The 21,022-nt window shown below is 37.3% G+C and overlaps 1 protein-coding gene across 4 annotated transcripts in view; it reads left to right on the top strand.

Annotated features, from left to right (window-relative positions):
• Positions 1–21,022, top strand: part of LOC123805545 (prolylcarboxypeptidase) — a 76,943-nt gene that overhangs the window by 40,201 nt on the left and 15,720 nt on the right. For all 4 annotated transcript variants that reach the window (XM_045818185.1, XM_045818187.1, XM_045818186.1 and 1 more), the window contains exons 3-7: positions 5,966–6,106; positions 9,361–9,462; positions 12,712–12,893; positions 13,136–13,293; positions 13,993–14,165. In XM_045818185.1, coding sequence (XP_045674141.1) covers positions 5,966–6,106; positions 9,361–9,462; positions 12,712–12,893; positions 13,136–13,293; positions 13,993–14,165 — 756 coding nt within the window. The remainder of the gene's footprint in view (positions 1–5,965; positions 6,107–9,360; positions 9,463–12,711; positions 12,894–13,135; positions 13,294–13,992; positions 14,166–21,022) is intronic.

The raw sequence follows: 21,022 nt of genomic DNA, 5'->3' as shown, positions 1-21,022 counted from the left end.
GATTTAGTGAATTAACATATGTAATGGGACGGGTTTTTAGCACATGGACATCATTATTATACATACCTATCCTATACAAGCTACTTATTTTCCTGAAGGTAGGCAATGTTTACATCAGAATAGGACCATATGTGGCAAATATCATGGATATTGAGAAGTATACAATTAGGTGCATTTTGAGAACTTGCACTTTGGGACCTATACTATGAATGTGGTGGGTATGTGTAGATGTAACTGGGTACTGGGAGTCCTGTCTGATTCAGAATGGCCTAGGAAGTCTTGCAGGGTCTGGGTTAGGTCAGAGCCAACTCCTGCCCTAGGGGAGGCTTGAGCAGCACTTGGATCAGCTCCTGTCTGCTGTAGACCAGACACTGCATTCTCACTCCTGTCCCTCAAAGCACTGGGGGATTCAGCCCCTTTGACCCTAAAGGCTCAGTGGAGCTCTGCTGTGGGGTTACTGTAAGTGTAGGTAGTTGTACAGGACCCTTATGGAGCTATAGGACTTGATAATTATATTTTAAATGGCGAGTTAATTAAGCAGAAGGGAAATTGCAAAATATGCATATATATTCAAAATTCAATTTAAGCTTAACATTATTGTCATTTTTATCATTTTTGACATATATTTTTAATATATTTATTGATTATGCTATTACAGTTGTCCCATTTTCCTCCCTTCACTCCCCTCCACCCTGTACACCCTCTCCCACCCACATTCCCCCCCTTTAGCTCATGTCCATGTGTCACAAGTTCTTTAGATTCTACATTTCCCGTACTATTCTTGCCCTCCCCCTATTTTCTAACTACCATCTTTGCTACTTATTCTCTATACCTTTTCCCCTTCTTTCCTCCTCCAGCTTCCCTGTTGATAACCCTCCATGTGGTGTCCATTTCTGTGGTTCTGTTCCTATTCTAGTTGTTTGCTTATTTTCTTTTGGTTTTGTTTTAGGTGTGGTTGTTAATAATTGTGAGTTTGCTGTCATTTTACTGTACATGTTATCTTCTTTTTCTTAGATAAGTCCCTTTAACATTTCATATAATAAGGGCTTGCTGATGATGAACTCCTTTAACTTGACCTTATCTGAGAAGCACTTGATTTGCCCTTCCATTCTAAGTGAAAGCTTTGCTGGATAGAGCAATCTTGGATGTAGGTCCTTGCCTTTCATGACTTAGAATACTTCTTTCCAGCCCCTTCTTGCCTATAAGGTCTCTTTTGAGAAATCAGCTGACAGTCTCATGGGAACTCCTTTGTAGGTAACTGTCTCCTTATTTCTTGCTGCTTCTAGGGATTCTCTCCTACATTTTTACCTTGGCTAATGTAATTATGATGTTCCTTGGTGCATTCCTTCTTGGGTCCAACTTCTTTGGGACTCTGTGAGCTTCCTGGGCTTCCTGAAAGTCTATTTCTTTAGCCAGAATGGGGAAGTCCTCCTTTATTATTTGTTCAAATAACTTTTCCACTTGTTACTCTTCCTCTTCCCCTTCTGGTACCCCTATAATTCGGATGTTGGAACGTTTAAAGATGTCCTGGAGGTTCCTAAGCCTCTCATTTTTTTGAATTCTTATTCATTCATTCTTTTCTGTGTGGTTGTTTCTTTTTTCCTTCTGGTCCACTCCATTGATGTGAGACCCAGCTTTCTTTCCATCACTATTGGTTCCCTGTGTATTTTTCTTCATTTCACTTACTGTAGCCTTCATTTTTTCATCTAATTTGTGACCAGAATCAACCATTTCTGTGAGCTTCTTGATCACCAGTGCTTTGAACTGTGCATCTGATAGGTTGGCTATCTCTCAGTTGCTTAAAAGGATGGGTTCTAGGGCTTTCATTGGTCTTCTGTTTGAGCCATCTCTCTCTCTCTCTCTTTTTCTTTTGGTCTGGTCACACCTGTTACAGCGAGGGGCGGAGCCTTAGGTGTTCACCAGGGCTGAGCACCCCAGTCGCTGGGTTGTGACGTTGTATGTGGGGGTGGGGTTGAGAGGGAACTAGGGCACTTGCTCCGTTCTCCTTGAGACTTCAGTCCCTTCTGCTGCTTCCCACGAGCAAACTGGGCCCCTCTGGCACCAATTTATGTGTGGGTGAGCTTGTGTACGCTGTGGGACCCTCCAAGGACCTTTCCTGTGAGGCTGGGTGTCTCTCCGTGTGCCTCAACTCCCACAGGTGTCCTCAATCAGTGTCCCGAGGCTCTGTTTCCCAGCGCTGGGATCCTGGGTTGCACGCACTGCCTTGCTTTACAATCGCTGCCTCACTGGGTCTGCCATTTGCCACATCTTGGCCAGGGTCTGCCAGCTGCCGCTTGCCCACTCATGGTCCACCTGCTGCGGTCTTGTGTGCCCCCCGCCATGCCTTAAGCGCCTGGTCCCAACTCTCTGCTCTTTGCGCCTCAGCTTGCGCCCGGCCACCCAACTCTGCCCCTCCTACCGGCCTGGATAAACGGGTCTATTTCAATTTCTTGGTTGTCCGACTTCCATTCAGATCAGTTTTCTGTCAGTTCTGGATGTTATTCTGTTTCTAAATTGTTGTTGTCCCTATTTTGGTTGTGCAAGGAGGCACGATGCATGTGTCTACCTATTCCTCCATCTTGGCTGGAAGTCCCATTTTTGACATATTATTTATTATGTTTCTTGGAAAGTCTCAGTATCCAGTGTTTTTGTTTTCTCAGTATAGATTAATTTTTTAAATTAATTTTATTTACTTTTTTGCTGAAGTTTTTTCAAGTAAATTATACACAACATGGCATTCTATCTCTAAATTCCTCTGTATACAGCTGTAAAAATAAATTTTTTTTTATGTAGCTAAAATAATACTATCACTTCTAACAAAATTAACAAGTCCTTACTATCATCTAATACCTAGTCCATATTCAAACTAACCTAATTGTCTCTAAGTTGTCATTTATATCTTCTTCAAACCAGGATACAACCTGGATTCATGCATTGCATCTGGTTATTATGTTTCTTAAAATTTACTTAATCCAAACAGTCTCTTTTTTAAAAGTGCTTAAAAGCAATTTATTCTCTTAAGTAGTTTAAATACTTTCCTTATAATATTGTTTAGAAGGTTTAGCTACAGCAGCCTAGCTCTACCTAAATGATCATCAGATATGAATCAGTGACAACTGAACTACTAAGGTATGATTCCATGTTGAAGCCAGTAAGCCTGAGGATAATGCTTTGAGGAAGTGGGCAGAGTAAATTCCTCCTTTCCTATTTAGTTGTTAGTCACAGAAGCAGGAGCTTGCTTAGTTGCTCAACCCTATGTAGAGGAGAGAAAAGCTCCTTCACCAGGGAACAATACTTGCCATCATTCTACTCCCCTCAGTGGTCTAATGCCAGTTTCCACTGAGGTAGTAAAGCAAGCAAATTTACCTTTTGGATAATTTCACTATGATCAAATAATCCACAGTGGACAAAAATATAGAAGATACTGTAATATGATTGCAGTTTAACTCTAGCAATTATAGATGAACGATTTAAGTGGCAACAAAGCAAACCATTTGCTGGAATGATGCTATATTTCACAGAGCTTTATCTTCTGAGTTTTTCCGGATCACCTAGCTAAAGACAGTCTGTTTCCTTCAGTGGATCATATATTCTCTTTCCCTCTTTTTAAAATTTTATTTTTATTTATTAAGTGTTTTAAATTTTATTTTCAGTTTCAGTTTACATTCAACACTGTTTTGGATGTGTAGCAAAGTGGCCAGTCATATACTTTATACAGTAATCTCCTAATATTTTTACGTGGTACCATACAGAGTTATTACAACATTACCGACCTTACTTCTTATGCTGTACTCCACATTCCTGTGACTGTTTGTAACTACCAATTAGTACTTTTCAGTCCTTTCACCTTTTTCATCTGTCATCACTATCCCTCTGCCTTCTCTTCCCTCTAGCTATGAGTCTGTTTCTATTTTATTTGTTTATTTTGTTCCTTAGATTCCACATATAAGTGAAATTGTATGGCATTTGTCTTCCTCTCTGACTAATTTCACTTAGCATGGATCTAGCTACATCCATGCTGTTGCAAATAGTAAAATCTCATTTTTTATGGCTGAGTAATATTTCATTGTATGTATGTACCACCACTTTTTTATCCACTTGTCTATTGATGAGCACTGGGGTTGCTTTTATATTCTGATTATTGTAAATAATGCTGCACTGAACATAAGGGTACATGTGTTTTTTTGAATTAAACAGCCCTCTTTTAATGACATTACCTTGCCATTTTCTTGTATAATGTCCCACCTTAGGATTTTTCTGATTGCCTCTCCAGAATGTCTTCAGCTTGTTCTTCTGCCCTGTGTATTTCCTGGAAACTGGAAATTAGATCTAAAGGCTGAAGTAAGATGAAGTTGAACATTTTTGTCAGGAATTCATCATAGGTGATTTGTGTTTTGCACTGTGCCATGTGAAGAGATATACAGTCCCTGCCTTCCTCCCTGTCAGTGACGCTGACTCACATTGATCAGTAGACTAAGGTGATGACAGTTTGATCCTTATGTTATGAAGGTACAGGTTCCCTTTGTGAAAAGAGAGTACTTTCTATGATACAACTTTGGCACTAATATGAATGTTCATTTCCCTGTCATCCATTCTCCTAATGCTTTTAATGCTGTTTTATAATTTTTGCCTGAATCAATAACTTCATTAGGGTTTATAAAAACTATCATTTTTCTAATTCTGTCATTTCTTCTGCAATAGCTGACATTTGATTAAATAGAACTCTTTTACATCAACTGGGATTGTTTAATACCATGAAGCACAATTCTGGTGCAAAGGCAGGTTAAATGTTGAGTTCTTTACCTTTTTTATTCCCAATTTCAAAGGAGTTGGTTTAATAGACATCTTATGGTGACAAATGAACATATTCCTTGCTTTCTCTTTTTTCATATGCTTAGGGACTAAGGATTTTCATGAATTGAATATTTTAATCAATTACAATTATTCTTATTTGCATTCAATTTGTTTTCTATTCAATTCACTAAACTTTACTCAATGATAATATCTTGTAGTTGGTTCCTGTGTCTGTTAGACATAACTCCATTACTTTTTGAGCACTTCCTTGCTTCCTTGAACAGCAAGATGCATAGCTTTATCTCGTAGCTTCCTTGTCCCAAATGTCAGTCAGACATGTTACAAATGAGCCTTAGTTCCTTTTAGTGGGCAACAGTCAGATACCAGATTGTTGGCCCTTAAAATGTCAAGTGTTACTAGAGTGACAGTATTTATAGACCTTGTCAGTGTTCTGTTTAATTTTTGAATTTTGATATTGAGAGTTTAAATAGTGAAAATTCAGTGAAAGGGTAGCTATGTTTTAAAAATTGGTTCACAAAATAGAACCAGACTCATAGATACAGAAAACTGACTGACAGTATTCAGGAACTAGGCGGAAAAGGTGAGGGAAAACAAACAAACAAACAAACAAAACAACAAAAACTCATAGACACAGATAATATATGGTGATTACTAGAGGGAAAGAGGGGCAGGGGAAGGTAGAAGAGGTTAAAAGGGAGATAAATGGAGATCAAAGCAGGCTTGACTTTGTGTGGTAAACTCACAGTATAATATGCAGATGGTGTATCATAGAATTGTGCACTTGAAGACTTCATAATTATTAACCAGTCTTACCCCAATATATTCAATAAAAATTTTACAAAATTAATAGGTTGACATCAGTATTTCCTATTCAATTTTAACATTATTGTGTTTTAAAGTAGCAAACTGATTTTATAGTTGTATCTTTACTCTTATACTGAAAATCTTGACCACCAATAACATTACTTTATGTTATAATATAAAGAAAATAACAACATTGATATTGCTACTAATAAAATCAGTTGAAGTTTAATTTTTTTGTAATTTTTGTAGCATAGTTTGATTTTAATGGAAGAATAAATTTAATTACTTTTTTGTTGATCCCATTTAATTACTTTTCTTTGTAATATGTGTTTTGTTTTTGTCATAGGTTGATCATTTTGGATTTAAGATCGATAAAACTTTTAAACAGCGTTACCTGTTAGCTGATCAACACTGGCAGAAAGAGGGTGGATCCATACTTTTCTACACTGGTAATGAAGGGGACATTATCTGGTTTTGCAATAATACGGTATGTACAGATTTGTAAAGTTCCTACTCTTTGTTTATCTTTTATCATTATAAGCTGGAAAGATATTTTACAGTATATATGACCAAATATGATTGTATTTAATTATGAAGTTCTTTAAAAAACTGCAAGAAAATAAATTCAATAGAAAAGCAGCAAAATAGCATGAATAGGCAGTTCACAAAACAATAAATACAGCTATCCAATAAGCCTGCATGTTTAGCCTTAAAGAATTATACATGAAAAGAATGAAATATTATATTTGGACAATTGAATTTTTTTTAAAGATTTTATTTATTTATTTTTAGGGAGGGAAGGGAGGGAGGGGGAGAGAGAGAGAGAAACATCAATGTGTGGTTGCTGGGGGTTATGGCCTGCAACCCAGGAATGTACCCTGGCTGGGAATTGAACCTGGGACACTTTGGTTCCCAGCCCGCGCGACAATTGAATTTTAAAAGATTTTTCTTATAAATTCCAACTTTTTCTAGAGTAAACAAGGATATGAAGGAGATGGGAACAGAAATATTATGGTGTATAGTTATTTTACAAAGCACACATTTTTCTATCTTTGTTGAGTATTATACTTTCAGAGTCCAGGACTGCTAGGCATATAGTAGGTACTCAATAAATATTTGTTAAATGAATGAATGCGTAAAACCTGATTAAAGCCAATGTAAGTGAAAAAAAATACAAGTTTAATTTTCAAATAGTAATAGAGAAAGAAAGATAAAGTTGTAGCTATGTTTTAATTTAGCTTTTCTGTTTTTACCATTTCTCTTGTCTTTATGAGTGAAAAATGGTATAGCTGTTAGCTTGCTTTCTTTATCATACTGTCTATTTTATAATAATACTTACATTTATTAACAAGACTTAATTTAGAAGGACACAAGATATGTGCCACAGCTACCACTAGAAAATGTGACTGTTCTACCAAAAACCTAGATGGGAATTACCTTAAAGTGGGGACTAAGTCCTATTTTCTCCACTGCAAATGTCTGACATGGTACCTGGTACTCAGGAAGTCTAAGTAAATGTTGAACTGAACTAAACTGAAAGTAAAGATATGAAACCCAATTACACTGTGTTATTGTCTGCCACATTTCTGATTATTTCCTTAGAAATGTTAAGGGCGTAAATGTGTTACCTGGAAATAAAACAATTTCCTGAGAAATGAGAGGCTAGGATGTCTATTCTCTTAGATCAGAGACTAATGAAATCAGAACTTGTTTTCTGTCAGATGCCTGCCCTGGTATTCTGTGAAACAACTGAGTCTGCCTTGTCTGCCTTTCTCTTTCTGTGTGACTTCCCCTTATGCCAAGGCCCCAGGGCCGGTTCTCCAGTCCAGGGATGTCCTCAGCTCCTGTTCTTCTGTATCATAGGCCGGGAGCTGTTCCTGCCTCTCCCAGCCCCTGCTGGTCTCACTGGCACTGCAGTGAACTGAAGGCTTGTTGGGGAGTCTGACCTTAGAAGTGGTAGAAGGGAACACTCAGTGTAGGAGGAACATTCCAGAGAACTGGCTAGATAGAGCCAGACCCTGGAAGGACAGATCTTGGTCCTTTCCCAGCCCTATACACCTTTTCACACTTACTGAAGTGTTCCAATTATGTATTCACAGATTCTGGACAGTCATTTATTGAGAGGCAGGATATCATAGTAGTCAAGAGTGAAGACTTCAGCTGACTGATAGGTTTGAATTTTGGTTTTGCCATTATGCTGTGTGACTCTGGGCAAGTTTCTTATTCAGTGCCTCAGTTTTCTCATCTGTTACATGGGTATAATAAAAATGTTTAGCTTATATAGTTATTAGGTACTTAAAGAATCAGGTGCCCTGCACAATCCTGGTGCATAATGTTATTAAATGTTATTACATTACATGGACTTCTTTTGAAAAATAAAGATACCCCAGAAGTCAAGGCAAATAATCACTTATTACAATGTGAATCAGTTCAAATAAATTGCTTCCTCTCAATGTCTGGGGTCAAGTCCACAGAGGTCTGACTGCTATGATGGATGGTCCTTACCTTTAATAATCTCATAGTCTGATAAGGGTAAGACACACATGTAAGCAAATATTGCAACTCGGTAATAGAGATCTGTACCTAGCACAGTGGTGTTGAGAGGAGGGAGTGATGCACACTGCCAGGGTGTGGCAGGCAGAGGATGATGCCCTTGAGCTGGGTGTTGCAGGGTCTAGAGATAAATGGTAGGAATGAGTAGGGTGTTAAGAGGGGAAGTGAGGTTATTGAGATCATCACAGATACCAGGTTGAATTCTCCATCTTCACATGCATACAGCTCTTTTAATTGTCATTATTGATTAAAACAAAAACTTTTAGAATTTTTTAATCTTCTTTAGGGAGCAGCACATTAAAAAACAAAAATCTGCAGTAGGGATGACAAGTAGTTTTAATGTATGTTAAATCTAAATCTAATTGATGTATGTTGGCTGCCTAGAATGCTTTGTTGAGATCATTCTGAGGACACCACGGATAAGAGTGAAAAATTGCAGTGACTGATTAATGACCAGCAGTGTGTGTGGAAATAAGAATGTCTTACAACACTGGGTGATTGTGCTCTAGAGCCATGTGTGAATTTTGGTGCTGCTACTTCCTGGCCGTGTGACCGTGGCAGGTTATTTAAACTCTTGTGCCTCAGTGGCCTTGTCTGTACAATGGGAATAATCAAAATGCATAGCTCTTAGATTCTTGTGAAATTTAGTTAAATTGATACTATATATAAAATGTTTACAACAGTGCCTGACACATTGCAAGCAGTCAGTTTATTAACTATTGCTAGTTACTATTTCTTTTCAAGTAAATAAGATTAATATAAAAACCCAAGTGAGTCCAGTATGCTTATTTGTACTGTTTTCTCTCTTATGTTGTAAATGTCTAAGAGTAGACAATAAACTTAGATATCCTCAGCATTTTCTTACACTGTATGGCACACAGTACAATTTGAATACTATTTTAAACAGAATGTTGATTCTATCGCTAGAGTGTCAGAATAACGAGTGTTGGAATGAATCATGGTTCAGCAACTTGGAATGATTTTTAATTGTTTCATTATAATACAGTGTGAGAGTCATGTGCAACAGTGAAACATCAATTATGTCATTTATCTGTAGAGTGAATATAAGATATGTAGTTCTTAGCTCTTTTTGGTCTGATTTAACATCCATTTCATATGATTTGCAAAAGGTTTAATGACTTTTCTCATGTCCCGATTTTATCCTCTGAATCTGTAAATTCTTCCTAGGGGTTCATGTGGGATGTGGCTGAGGAACTGAAAGCTATGTTGGTGTTTGCTGAACACAGATACTATGGAAAGTCGCTACCTTTTGGTGCCAGCTCTTTCAAGGTAAATATACTCTTTACTTTTAAGTTTAAAGGGTTTTTAAATTTTATAACATTTTCTAATTACAATCCCCCTATAAGAAATAAATAACAGCTTTAACTAGAACTGCCTGAAATTCCAATAATTTGTATTTTATCTTTTACCTTTATTTACAATATGAATAGATTGAGACTTTTTAAAGCCATATTCTTATCATTTCTAACGCTGATCAGTCTTTAAGTCAGTGTGATGAGGCTAGGCCTCCCAGGCGAGTCTTAATCTATGGCTGCAGAGACTGTGCAGAGAACTTTTCAATGTTTCTAAAACATCAGTACATTACACACTTAAATAATTGCACTTACCACTGGGAAATATATGATCGCTTAAATGTTTGTTTAATAAGGTATTTTTAGTAAATTAAGGACAATCTCTATGATTCAATGAGGCTAACGGGCCACTTGGATTCCCTTTTGGCCTTTCCCGTTCTCACAAGGAACTTTGGTCTTGGCTATGGACTCTACACCTAATAAACCAGGACCCTTTTCCTCAGCTGCGTCATTCTGGTGATATCCTTGTGCTTCTGGCTATATGATTTTGTCATCTATAATGTTATTTACTTAATGTTTTCCCTTAAGCAGTTCACTTTTCAACCTTAGCCCTACCTTAACAAGGACTTTACATAATATCCTTATGATTTATACCTAATAAACTGGCACACTTTTTCCTCAACTGAATCATTCCGGTAATATCCCTGTGCTTCTGGCTATGTGATTTTGCCATCTGTACTATTATTTACATAATAGTTTTCTTTAAACAGCTCACTTTACAAACTTAGCACTACCTTAACAAGGGTTTCATGTTTTGGTTATTTTTTTCTAAATTATATTAAAACACATTAAATTAAAAATGTATAGTACCTAAGAACATTATACATACCACCAGTATACACATACCATGTTTTTGGGAAACTCTGAGTTAGAAGTTCTTGGGGTCAATTATTTTTTTCAGCTGCCTGTTTTAAAATTTTTAAAATTTTTGCTCTCTGAGGCTTTATTATCTTGTATTATAAATAAATGAAAAGTTCTTATGTTATAGATGAAAAGGAGAACAACTTGTTCATATTTGTTGGGCTATATAGGAAAATCTGTTGTTTAACTCATTTGCATAATTATCTGATTGGGGAGATGTCAAGTCCTGAAACCACTGGGAAGTAGTCAGCTTGTGGTAGATAGAAACATAACCTCCTCTCTTAGGTCCCTATGGTTCATACTTTGTTAACAAAATGGAGCTAAGAGCTCTCTGTGTTAAACTTCTTCTCTTTGTGTGATAACAAATTCATCAGCCACCTAGGGGATATTACAAATATTATGCCAGAATTGGAAAAAAAGTGTTCACTGAAGTATACAAGTGCCATGAAAACAAAGGGAGGAACAGTGACAGACAGTGAGAGGGGAGGTAAGAAGTCAGAAGGCTGAAGGAGAAGCTGACACACAGGAACGATGGGAGCTATGTGATCCAATGTGCCAAATGATGGGAGGAGTCAAACACGGTGGCCAGACCAAAGCATGAAGGCCAAATAGGATAGCCTAATAGAGGTATATAGCCATAGCAGTTATCAGTTACTATGTACCTATTTCCTCACAACTTGGTGGCTTAAAACAACACTGAACGTTTATTATCTCACAGGAATTAAGAGTGACTCAGCTAGGTGGTTTTATTTCAGGGGGTCTTGTGAAATTAAGAAGTCAGCTGGTGGTGTAGTCATCCGAAGACTTGCCTGGGGCAGGAGGCCCCTCTCCTCTCATGGAGGGTCCACATAAGTGACAGACTAGTACTGGATGTTAGTGAGAGGCTTCAGCTTGTCTCCCCCCTGGGTTTCTACAAAGGCCTACTTGAGTGGCCTCATGACATGGTGACTAGCTTCCCTCAAAGTTGACAATGGGAAGAGCAAGGTGAAACTACTGTGCTTTTTATGACCTAAGATTGGAAGTCACAAAGCATTTCTGTCACATTCTATTTGTAAGAAGCAATAAGTATAGCCCAAGTTCAAAAATAGAGGAATTAGGCTTTACCTTATAAAGGGAAGATACCTCATTGGTCTCCCTAGCTTAGCAAGACTCTGTTTGAGCTTCACCTCCCTATACTTCAGTGGGAAAATTGCCCCTGGGCAGAGACCTAGATGATCATGGAACTTACTTTATGAGTGTCCTTCTCTGAGCTGTCTGTGTCTCGTGTTGTTTTATGATGCCTAAAAATAGTTGCTCCTTAGGTTGTTTTTTTATTTTATTTTTAAGATTTTATTTATTTATTTTTAGGGAGAGGAGAAAGGATGGAGAAAGGGAGACAAACATCAATGTGTGGTTGCCTCTTGCCTGCAACCCAGGCATGTGCCCTGACTGGGAATCAAACCAGCGACACTTTGGTTCACAGGCCCGTATTCAATCCACTGAGCTAAAAAAACTAGCCAGGGTTTTTTTTGTTTTTTTGTTAAAGGATGTGAAAGTTTTTTTTTTTAAGATTTTATTTATTTATTTTTAGAGAGGGAAGGGAGGGAGAAAGAGAGAGAGAGAAATATCAATGTGCAGTTGCTGGGGGCCGTGGCCTGCAACCCAGGTATGTGGCCTGACTGGGAATCGAACCTGTGACACTTTGGTTCCCAGCCCACGCTCAATCTACCGAGCTACACCAGCCAGGGCTAGGGTTTTTTTTTTTTTTCTTTCTTTGTTTTTACTCTAATTTTATAGTTGTTTACAACAGACATCCTAATTTTTTTCAGTTGTTGGTATATCAGACAGAGTAATTTTTCTGATAGAGTGAATTTTATTTTTGCTGGCTATTTTTACTTCAATTTTCCACAGGATGTAGCTTACCTTTGCCTGTGTGTTAGCCATTTTAAATGTTTGCAGATTTGAAATAAAAGTTATAATACATCAGTTATCTGTTAAGCTTAGCATTGTATCTCGTTACATTTGCTGTTATATGTTATTTACAGTTTATTGTTTCTACAACCTCAACAAGGTCTTTGGTAAATAGCATTTAATAGAAATTGTATTTGAATGCAAAATACATTATGTTCTTTCCACAAACTTAAAATCACTTTAAATCAGCATTGCTGTGGCTTTGACCAGACATTTTAACTCAATTGACTAGAAATTCTATTTGGAGAAAATTTATCTGAATTTGGCATTTTTTTAGGATCTACACTATGCCTAAGCTACTATTATGTGCATACTCATACCCATGTTCTTTGTTATTTATTTATTTATTTTTTAGGATTCCAGACACTTGAATTTTCTGACATCAGAACAAGCTCTGGCTGATTTTGCAGAGTTAATCAAACACTTGAAAAGGACAATCCCAGGAGCTGAAAACCAACCTGTGATTGCACTGGGGGGCTCTTACGGAGGCATGCTCGCAGCCTGGTTCAGGATGAAGTATCCTCACATGGTGGTTGGGTAAATAAATGCATTTATGTTGGACATGAGAACTTCTAAATGGTTGTCAAGGCAAACCTAGAGATTTATTTTGGGTAAAACATGTTCCATCTATTATACTGAGATTTCTAGTTTCTATCTCATTAACAGCTATTAATTATTTTATCATCATTTTTGTTCAATATCAGTGTCAATTTTAAAACTTGATTTTGATGAGTTACATTTTTTTTCCTTTTCTCTTTCCTTGTTTTATTACCATTTAGAGCTCTTGCAGCCTCTGCCCCTATCTGGCAATTTGAGGATATAGTACCATGTGGTGTATTTATGGAAATTGTAACTACAGATTTTAGGAAAAGTGGCCCAAATTGTTCCGAGAGCATCCGCAGTTCCTGGGATGCCATTAATCGACTCACAAGAACTGGTGAGCTTTAATTAAGAGAATGGAATCATGATTTTTTTCAGTCTTTCACTTGTCAGATTCAGTATTTCCCACTTTTTCTATAAATGTTTTATTTGAGTATGACATACATATTTAAATATAACACTCAGAAAAATACACAGATCAAAATGCATAGTTTGATGAATTTTCACAATGCAAGTGTGTAGTGTAATCACTATCTAGTCAAGAAATCCCCTTGTGCCCTTTTCACTCGCTGCTTCAGCATTTCCCAGACTAATCATTGTTCTGACTTCTAAAACCATCAATTAATTATACTTGCTGTTGATTTTTTAGTCATTGAAATTGTGTACTATGTAGTTTTGTATCTGCTGTCTTTTGCTCAATGTGTATTTGTCAGATACATCCGTTTGTTTTATTCAGTTGTAGTTTGTACCTTTTCATTCATTGCTTTACAGCGCTTTATTTATTTATTTATTTATTTAAATAGTATGTATAAAACGGAATAATTCAGAATATAAATTCTGGTAAGCTCCATGAGGATAGGCAGCTTATCTATCAAGGATTATCCAGTTGTTCTAAAAATATCTTACTGATGTTGAAAAAGTATTTTTGGAGAAATGGTATAGAAGATTGAATTTTCTAAAATATCGGGTGAAGAATCTATGAAAGCTTATGTTATGCAGTGTTTTTTAGATGTCAACATTGTGATTTTATTCTTAGGTACTGGCTTGCATTGGCTTTCTGAAGCTCTTCACTTATGTACTCCATTAACAAATTCTCAGGATGTTCAGCGTTTGAAAGATTGGATCTCTGAAACCTGGGTAAATCTGGCAATGGTGGACTACCCTTATGAGTCTGACTTTTTACAGCCTTTGCCTGCGTGGCCAATCAAGGTAACAAGAAAATGTTTTTTAATCACTTTTAATAACATACTTTTCATTTTTGTGTGCATGAATTCTGTGCCTTTCAACATCAGATGAATCCCAGAGACAAAGAATTAGTCAAATCTAGGCAGGAATCTTGACTTCTAACACTTTCTGGTTACTCAACCTTGGACAGGTTACCTACCTTTTCCAAACCTCAGTTTCTTTATTTAAATAATGGAGATAAAATGCATAGGTTATCCCTGGCTGTTGTGGCTCAATGGATTGAGTGCTGGCTTGCGAACCAAAAGGTCGCATGTTCGATTTCCAGTCAGGGCATAGGCCTGGGTTGCAGGCCAAGTCCCCAGCTGGGGGTGCATGAGAGGCAACCAATTGATTTATATCACTTGCACTTGGATGTTTCTCTCCACCTCTTTCTCCCTCCCTTCTCTAAAAATAAATAAAATCTTTTAAAAAATGCAGAGGTTATAGTAATATGAATTGGAAATAAGGCAAATAGTTGCTATTAATGGACTAATTACCATACGTCAAGTTCTAGGCTATGTTTTTTGCATATTCAGTTTATTTAATCTTTGTGATGTATGTGAGATATGTAGATCTATGTAATACACAGTCAGTGTTTAATGAGTGGCAGCTGCTATCATAGCACTGTGATTCAGGCAACAGCTTCTGTATTGTACATGTGTCATAAAGGGTCATCCACGTACAGCAGCATGGAGTGGAAAGAGCACTGCCTCTAGGTCCTTTTACCATTCATCAGTGGTGTGATCTGGGCAAGGCTGTCTTCCTCCTGAGCCTTTATGTCTTCCTCTGCAGAATGGAATACTGATACTTACATTCTCCTTAAGGTTGCACTAGGATTAGATAAAATATTGGATGTGAATACACTCTGGAAAGTGTAAAGACACATTACACCATAAATTTTAGGGTTCTTTTGTACTAAAATTTGTTATACATGCTCTTCTGTTTTTTTGTGTGTGCTCTTAAAATATTCCTTTGTAAAGAATACTCCTCTTAGTTTTAAGAACAAAGGCTGGCCAATTTGGTGGTTATTAAATTTAGAGAATATACCTGATCTATAGCTAGAATGAGTGCTGGAAATATAAACAGAATTGATAATACAAGAACCAGGTTTCAAAAGCACTTTTACTGTAACTGTCCCTTTGAACTATTGAAAGCACACCTTGCTTAAAACTTTGTAACCCGAATGGAACAAGGTCATTTGCTATTAGAGATATTTTTCTTCCTTTAAAAAGTATAATGACCAGTGGGTGTCTTGCATGTAGCATGCCAGAGGTCAGTGTGTCTTGAATTAAATTGAATTTTGATAATACAAAGTTATTTAAAAGAGCAGATCTCTCTCATGGTAAGAAAACCTGAATCAAAATAGTGAGAAAAACTAAATCTGAACCAATTTGTCTTTACATATGTCTGTGTACTAATAATGCATTATCCTTTTATATTATTTTATTATTTACAAAGTACTTTCATAGACACTATCTTATTTAATCCCCACAAAAATATTATGAGAATGGAGGTATAATCCCATTTTTATGGAGAGGAAATTTAAGCTCAGCAAAGAGGTGAGGATGTAGAATTGAACTCAGGCCTACCACTGTTCTGAGTCTATGATCTACCACATTGCACTGGGGTAGGACAAGACTGTCTAAAGTTTCGGTGGATTGCTGGCCACATTGTGACAGTTATCAGATTTAATTCTGTCCTCTGTATACATAGTAAGAATTATATGTGCATCTTTGCCCACCTGAGAACAAATGAATTGTGAGATGGTAAAAACAAGGGGAATTCTCTTGTTTTTTAGAAGAGAGTTTGACAAACTATCTGTAAAGGACTAGATAGTAAATATTTTAGGCTTTGTGGGCCATATCGTTTGTGTCACAGATACTGAAGTCTGAAGGTATGGTTAAGAAAGGAGTAGAAAATAGGCATAAATAATGTATAAATGAATGAGGATGACTGTGTTCCAATAATGCTTAGTTATAAAACAGGCAGGAGGCTGGATTTGGCTAGGGACTGTAGTTTGCCAACCCTGATTTAGAAAAAAAGCTAGAAGAATATAGCTTTTCAGTATTCATTTGTTTATGATTTGGAACAATGGACAGTCTCACTTTGTTTTTTTCCCCAATTTCTTTAATGTTCCTTTTAAGATACTTTTCTGTTGAGTCTTAAATGTAAATAAATATTCCATTTTTGTCTCTCTTAAATAATCACTCAAAGTGACTGGAGTATATCTCAAATATTTAGTCACCTGTTTTTGATTTAGCACAGTCTATTTTTTACCTTCTGTATATATGCATTATAAAAGTTCATTTTTAAGACAAGATAACTTTGTGTCTGTCCCACAATCACCTTTTTTTTTAATCTAGGACTAGTTCTTGTCACTTCCTTAATTATTTCTTACTGACTTTATCCTTTTGATAGATTAAGGAATTTTTGATTGTTTATGATATATTTATAATTCTGTTTCTTGGCTGTACCCCACCAAAAATAATCTTTTCTCTTTGCCTTACTTAAGAAACATTGATTGGCCAGATCAGTCTTCAGTTTTATCCTATTTGATTTTAGAATTTTTCTACTAAATGTCTCCCTCCGAGACTTCTGGGTTCAGACCACTGTCTTTTACTGTTCATTCTGTTTCTCCTTTATTGACCCCCATTCTGTTTTCTCAACGAACTAATCTCTAGAACACTACCCAGTTGGGGACTTCTCTTTCACTTGGATAGTTCCATTTAACCAGGACTTTTCCTCCCTCTGATACACTTCCTCCTTTTTTAAAGGGCTGACAAACAGCTGTTCTGTTCCTTTTTATTTTAAAACTTCCATTTTATTTTTTATATTAAGTTTATTGGGGTAACATTGATTAATATGATTATATAGGTTTCAAGTGTATACTTCTGTGATACTTGATCTGTGTATTGCACTGTGTGACCACCACCTAAAGTCAAATCATCTTCCATCACCATATACTTGGCCCTCTTTACTCTTTACTAACTTCCCACCCTTCCCTCTGGTAACTGCCACACTGTTGTCTGTGTCTATGAGTTTGAGTTTTATATTCCACTCTGACATAGGATGGTGAGATAATAAACAACAGTTGGGTTATGGTGAAAAGCACTTTCCAGTTCTGTCTGGACCTTGTAATGTTCTGAAGGATCCATAGGCAGTGATTGAATGCCATGTTTTTGTGTCAGCTCAAGTATCCTTTTCTTTAATTTGTCATTGGGTTTTGCACACTGAGACTCCATTTGCTTTGTTTACTGTTAACAGCAGCTGCAACATTCATGCAGAAGTAATCATGGACTTGGCTGATAGAACACATGGAAGAACAGAAAAGGGAAATAGGAAACACCTCTGTCAGTGGACTGCTCTCTTAGCATAAAACTACTGGTCTCTTCTCAGCTTAAAGAGCAGTCTTAAAGGATACTGCAGAGTTTATTTATTTTGGAGTCATTTTTTTTTAAGCTGATAACTCACCAAATCTTTTTGCTTAGCGTTCTGATGATGCAGATAGATGTTGTGAAATAATAAGATATAAAGTGGAAAATCTCTTCCGTTTGTCTTGGTTTGGTAATGTATGTGACCTCTCTGGGTGGTTTTAAGTGGTTTAGGTGCATTCTATGAAAAGGGAGCTTTTAATGACAAAACTAATGTGATTATCTGAGTGAGTGTGAGAGGGGTATTGAAGCCTCAGAGAATGAAAATCTGTTAGAAAAGCTGAATGTATCTGTATAATCCTTTCTCTAATATGGATGGACCATACTGAGAGGACATTGTTTTTGTTTTTGTTTTTGTTTTTTAATTCAATCTTAATTGTATTTTTTTTTTACATTACCATTTAGTCCCCTTATACCATCCTCCCCTGAGAAATCACCACACTGTTGTCCATGTCCATGAGTCCATTTTCCTTTTTGCTCAAACCTTCCACCCACTGACCTACCCCCGCAACTAGTTCTCATCTGCTCTCCATCTATGAGTGTGTCTCCATTTTCATTGTTCAGTTTGTTCATTTGATTACATGTATGATTGAAATCATATGGTATTTTTCTTTCTAATATACTTTTTAAAAATTGTTGTCCCATAACAGTTGTCCAAATTTCCCCTCTGTTGCTCTCCCCTGGCCACCCCCCCCACCCACAGTCAGTCCCCACCCTGTTCATGGCCATGGGTCATTTACACTTGTTCCTTAACTAGACCTTTCCCCTCTCCGCCATGCCCTCAGGTTGCTGCCAGTCTGTTTCTTGTTTTCATGCCTCTCATTCTCTTTTGCTCATTTGTTTGTGTTGTTCACTAGGTTCCTCTTATAGGTGAGATCATATGGTATTTGTTTTTTTACCTCCTGGCTTATTTCACTTAGCATGATGCTCTCTAGTTCCTTCCATGCTGTCATGAAAGGTAGGAGTTCCTTCTTTCTTTCTGCTATGTAGTATCCATTGTGTAAATGTACCACAGTTTTTTGATCTGCTCACTTACTGATGGTCACTTAAGCTGTTTCCAGCATTTGGTTATTGTAAATAATGCTGCTATGAACATTGGGGTGCATAGGTTCTTTTGAATTGGTGTTTCAGGATTCTTACAATATAATCCCAGCAGTGGAGTTGCTGAGTGAAAAGACAGTTCCATTTTTAGTCTTTTGAGGAAATTCAATGCTGTTTTTCATAGTGGCTACACTAGTCTGCATTCGCAATACAGTGTACTAGGTTTCCCTTTTCTCCACAACCTCTCCAGCACTTACAGTTTGTTGATTTATGATGGCCATTCTGACCAGTGTGGAGTGGTATCTCATTGTGGTTTTCATTTGTGTCTTTCTGATGGCTAGTGATGTTGAGCATCCTTTCATATGCCTATGGCTCCTCTTATGGCTTCTCCTCTTGGAGAAGTGTCTGTTCAGGTCCTTTGCCCATGGTCTTTTTTTTTTTAAACCTATCTTCTTTCCTTCATCTTTTAAAAAACTCTGTTGCTCCATTTTTCTTACTCTTATTCAAATGCTTATCCTTATAGGTGGGGGATACTTAAAGCTTTTAAGCAAATTGTTATCTTCACTTTCTCTGGTGTCTTGGGCTCAAGGGGCAGAATTGAAATATTTGGGTGCAGAGTTGATTTAGTTTGGTGTATGCTTAGAATGTTCTATTATCTGCAGTATTTCTTTTATTTTTTAAAATTTATTTTATTGATTATGCTATTACAGTTATCCTGTTTCCCCCCTTTATTTCCCTCCATCCCCCACCCCCCGTCCCACCTGCATTCCCCACTTTAGTTCGTGTCCATGGGCCGTACATATAAGTCCTTTGGCTTCTACATTTCCTATACTATTTTTAACCTCCCCCTATTTTCTACCTGCCATTTATTTTTATTCCCTGTACCTTTTCCCCTATTCTCCACTCTCCCTCTCCCCACTGATAACCCTTCATGTGATCTCCATTTCTGTGACTCTGTTCCTGTTCTAGTTGTTTGCTTAGTTTTTTTTTTTAGGTTTGGTTGTTAATGATTGTGAGTTTGCTGTCATTTTACTGTTCATATTTTTTATCTTCTTTTTCTTAGATAAATCCCTTTAACATTTTATATAATAAGGGTTTGGTGATGATTGAACTGCTTTAACTTGACCTTATCTGGGAAGCACTTTATCTGCCTTTCCATTCTAAATGATACTTTGCTAGATAGAGCAATCTTGGATGTAGGTTCTTGCTTTTCATGACTTGGAATACTTTTTTTGAGCCCCTTCCTGCCTATAAGGGTTCTTTCAAGAAATCAGGTGATAGATAGTCTTATGGACACTCCTTTGTAGGTAACTGTCTCCTTTCTCTTGGTGCTTTTAAGATTCTCCTCTTATCTTTAATCTTGGCTAATGTAATTATGATGTGCTTTGGTGTGCGCTTCCTTGGGTCCAACCTCTTTGGGACTCTCTGAGCTTGCTGGACTTCTTAGAAGTCTATTTCCTTTGCCAGATTGGGAGAGTTTTCCTTCATTATGTTTTTAAATAAGTTTTCAATGTCTTGCTCTTCCTCTTCTCCTTCTGGCACCCCTATGATTTGGATGTTGGGAGGTTTAAAGTTGTCCTGGAGGTTCCTAAGCCTGTCTTCAGTTTTTTGAATTGTTTCTTCATTCTGTTGTGGTTGAATGTTTATTTCTTCCTTTTTTTCCAAACCATTGATTTGAGTCCCAGTTTCCTTTCCGGCACTGTTGGTTCACTGTGCATTTTCCTTTATTTCACTTTTCATAGCCTTCACTTTTCCTCTATTTTGTGACCATACTCACCCATTTCTGTGAGCATCTGATTAGCAGTGTTTTGAACTGTGCTTCTGATAGGTTGGTTACCTCTTCATCACTTCGTTGTATTTTTTTCTGGAGCTTTGATCTGTTCTTTCATTTGGGTCATTTTTTTTGTCTTGGTGTGCCTATTATGTAGTGAGGGGCAGAGCCTTAGGTACTCACCAGGGTGGGGCACCCTGCATTGCTGGTTGTGTTGCTGTATGTGGGGGAGGGTTCCGAGAGGGAACAATGCCTCTTGCTTAGCTCTTGGCCAGCTTTCAGTCTCTTCCCCCACTACCCACAAACAAACCCTTCTGGTGCGGATTCCTATGTGGGTGGGTTTGTATGTGTTCTAGGACCTGTGGGTCTTTCCAACAAACTTTCCTGTGAGGCTGGGAGTTTCTTCCATATCACAACCCACATAGGTCTTTTCAGTCAGAGGTTTTGAGGCTTTATTTTCCCACGTTTGAACCCTGGGTTGCGCAGTCTGTCTTGCTCCCCAATTGTTTCTCCTGGCTTATCTGCAAGTGATTGTGGGACTGCCCACCCCAGTCCTCTAGCCACTACCTTGCTACGTGTCCTCTCCACCCTAGCTGCTC

The sequence above is a fragment of the Phyllostomus hastatus genome, unplaced genomic scaffold (genome assembly GCF_019186645.2).
Source record: "Phyllostomus hastatus isolate PE091 unplaced genomic scaffold, TTU_PhHast_1.1 phas_scaffold_317, whole genome shotgun sequence".
Classification (NCBI taxonomy): Eukaryota; Metazoa; Chordata; class Mammalia; order Chiroptera; family Phyllostomidae; genus Phyllostomus; species Phyllostomus hastatus.
The sequence above is the reverse complement of the archived record's forward strand: the minus strand, read 5'-3'. Positions and strand labels throughout refer to the sequence as shown.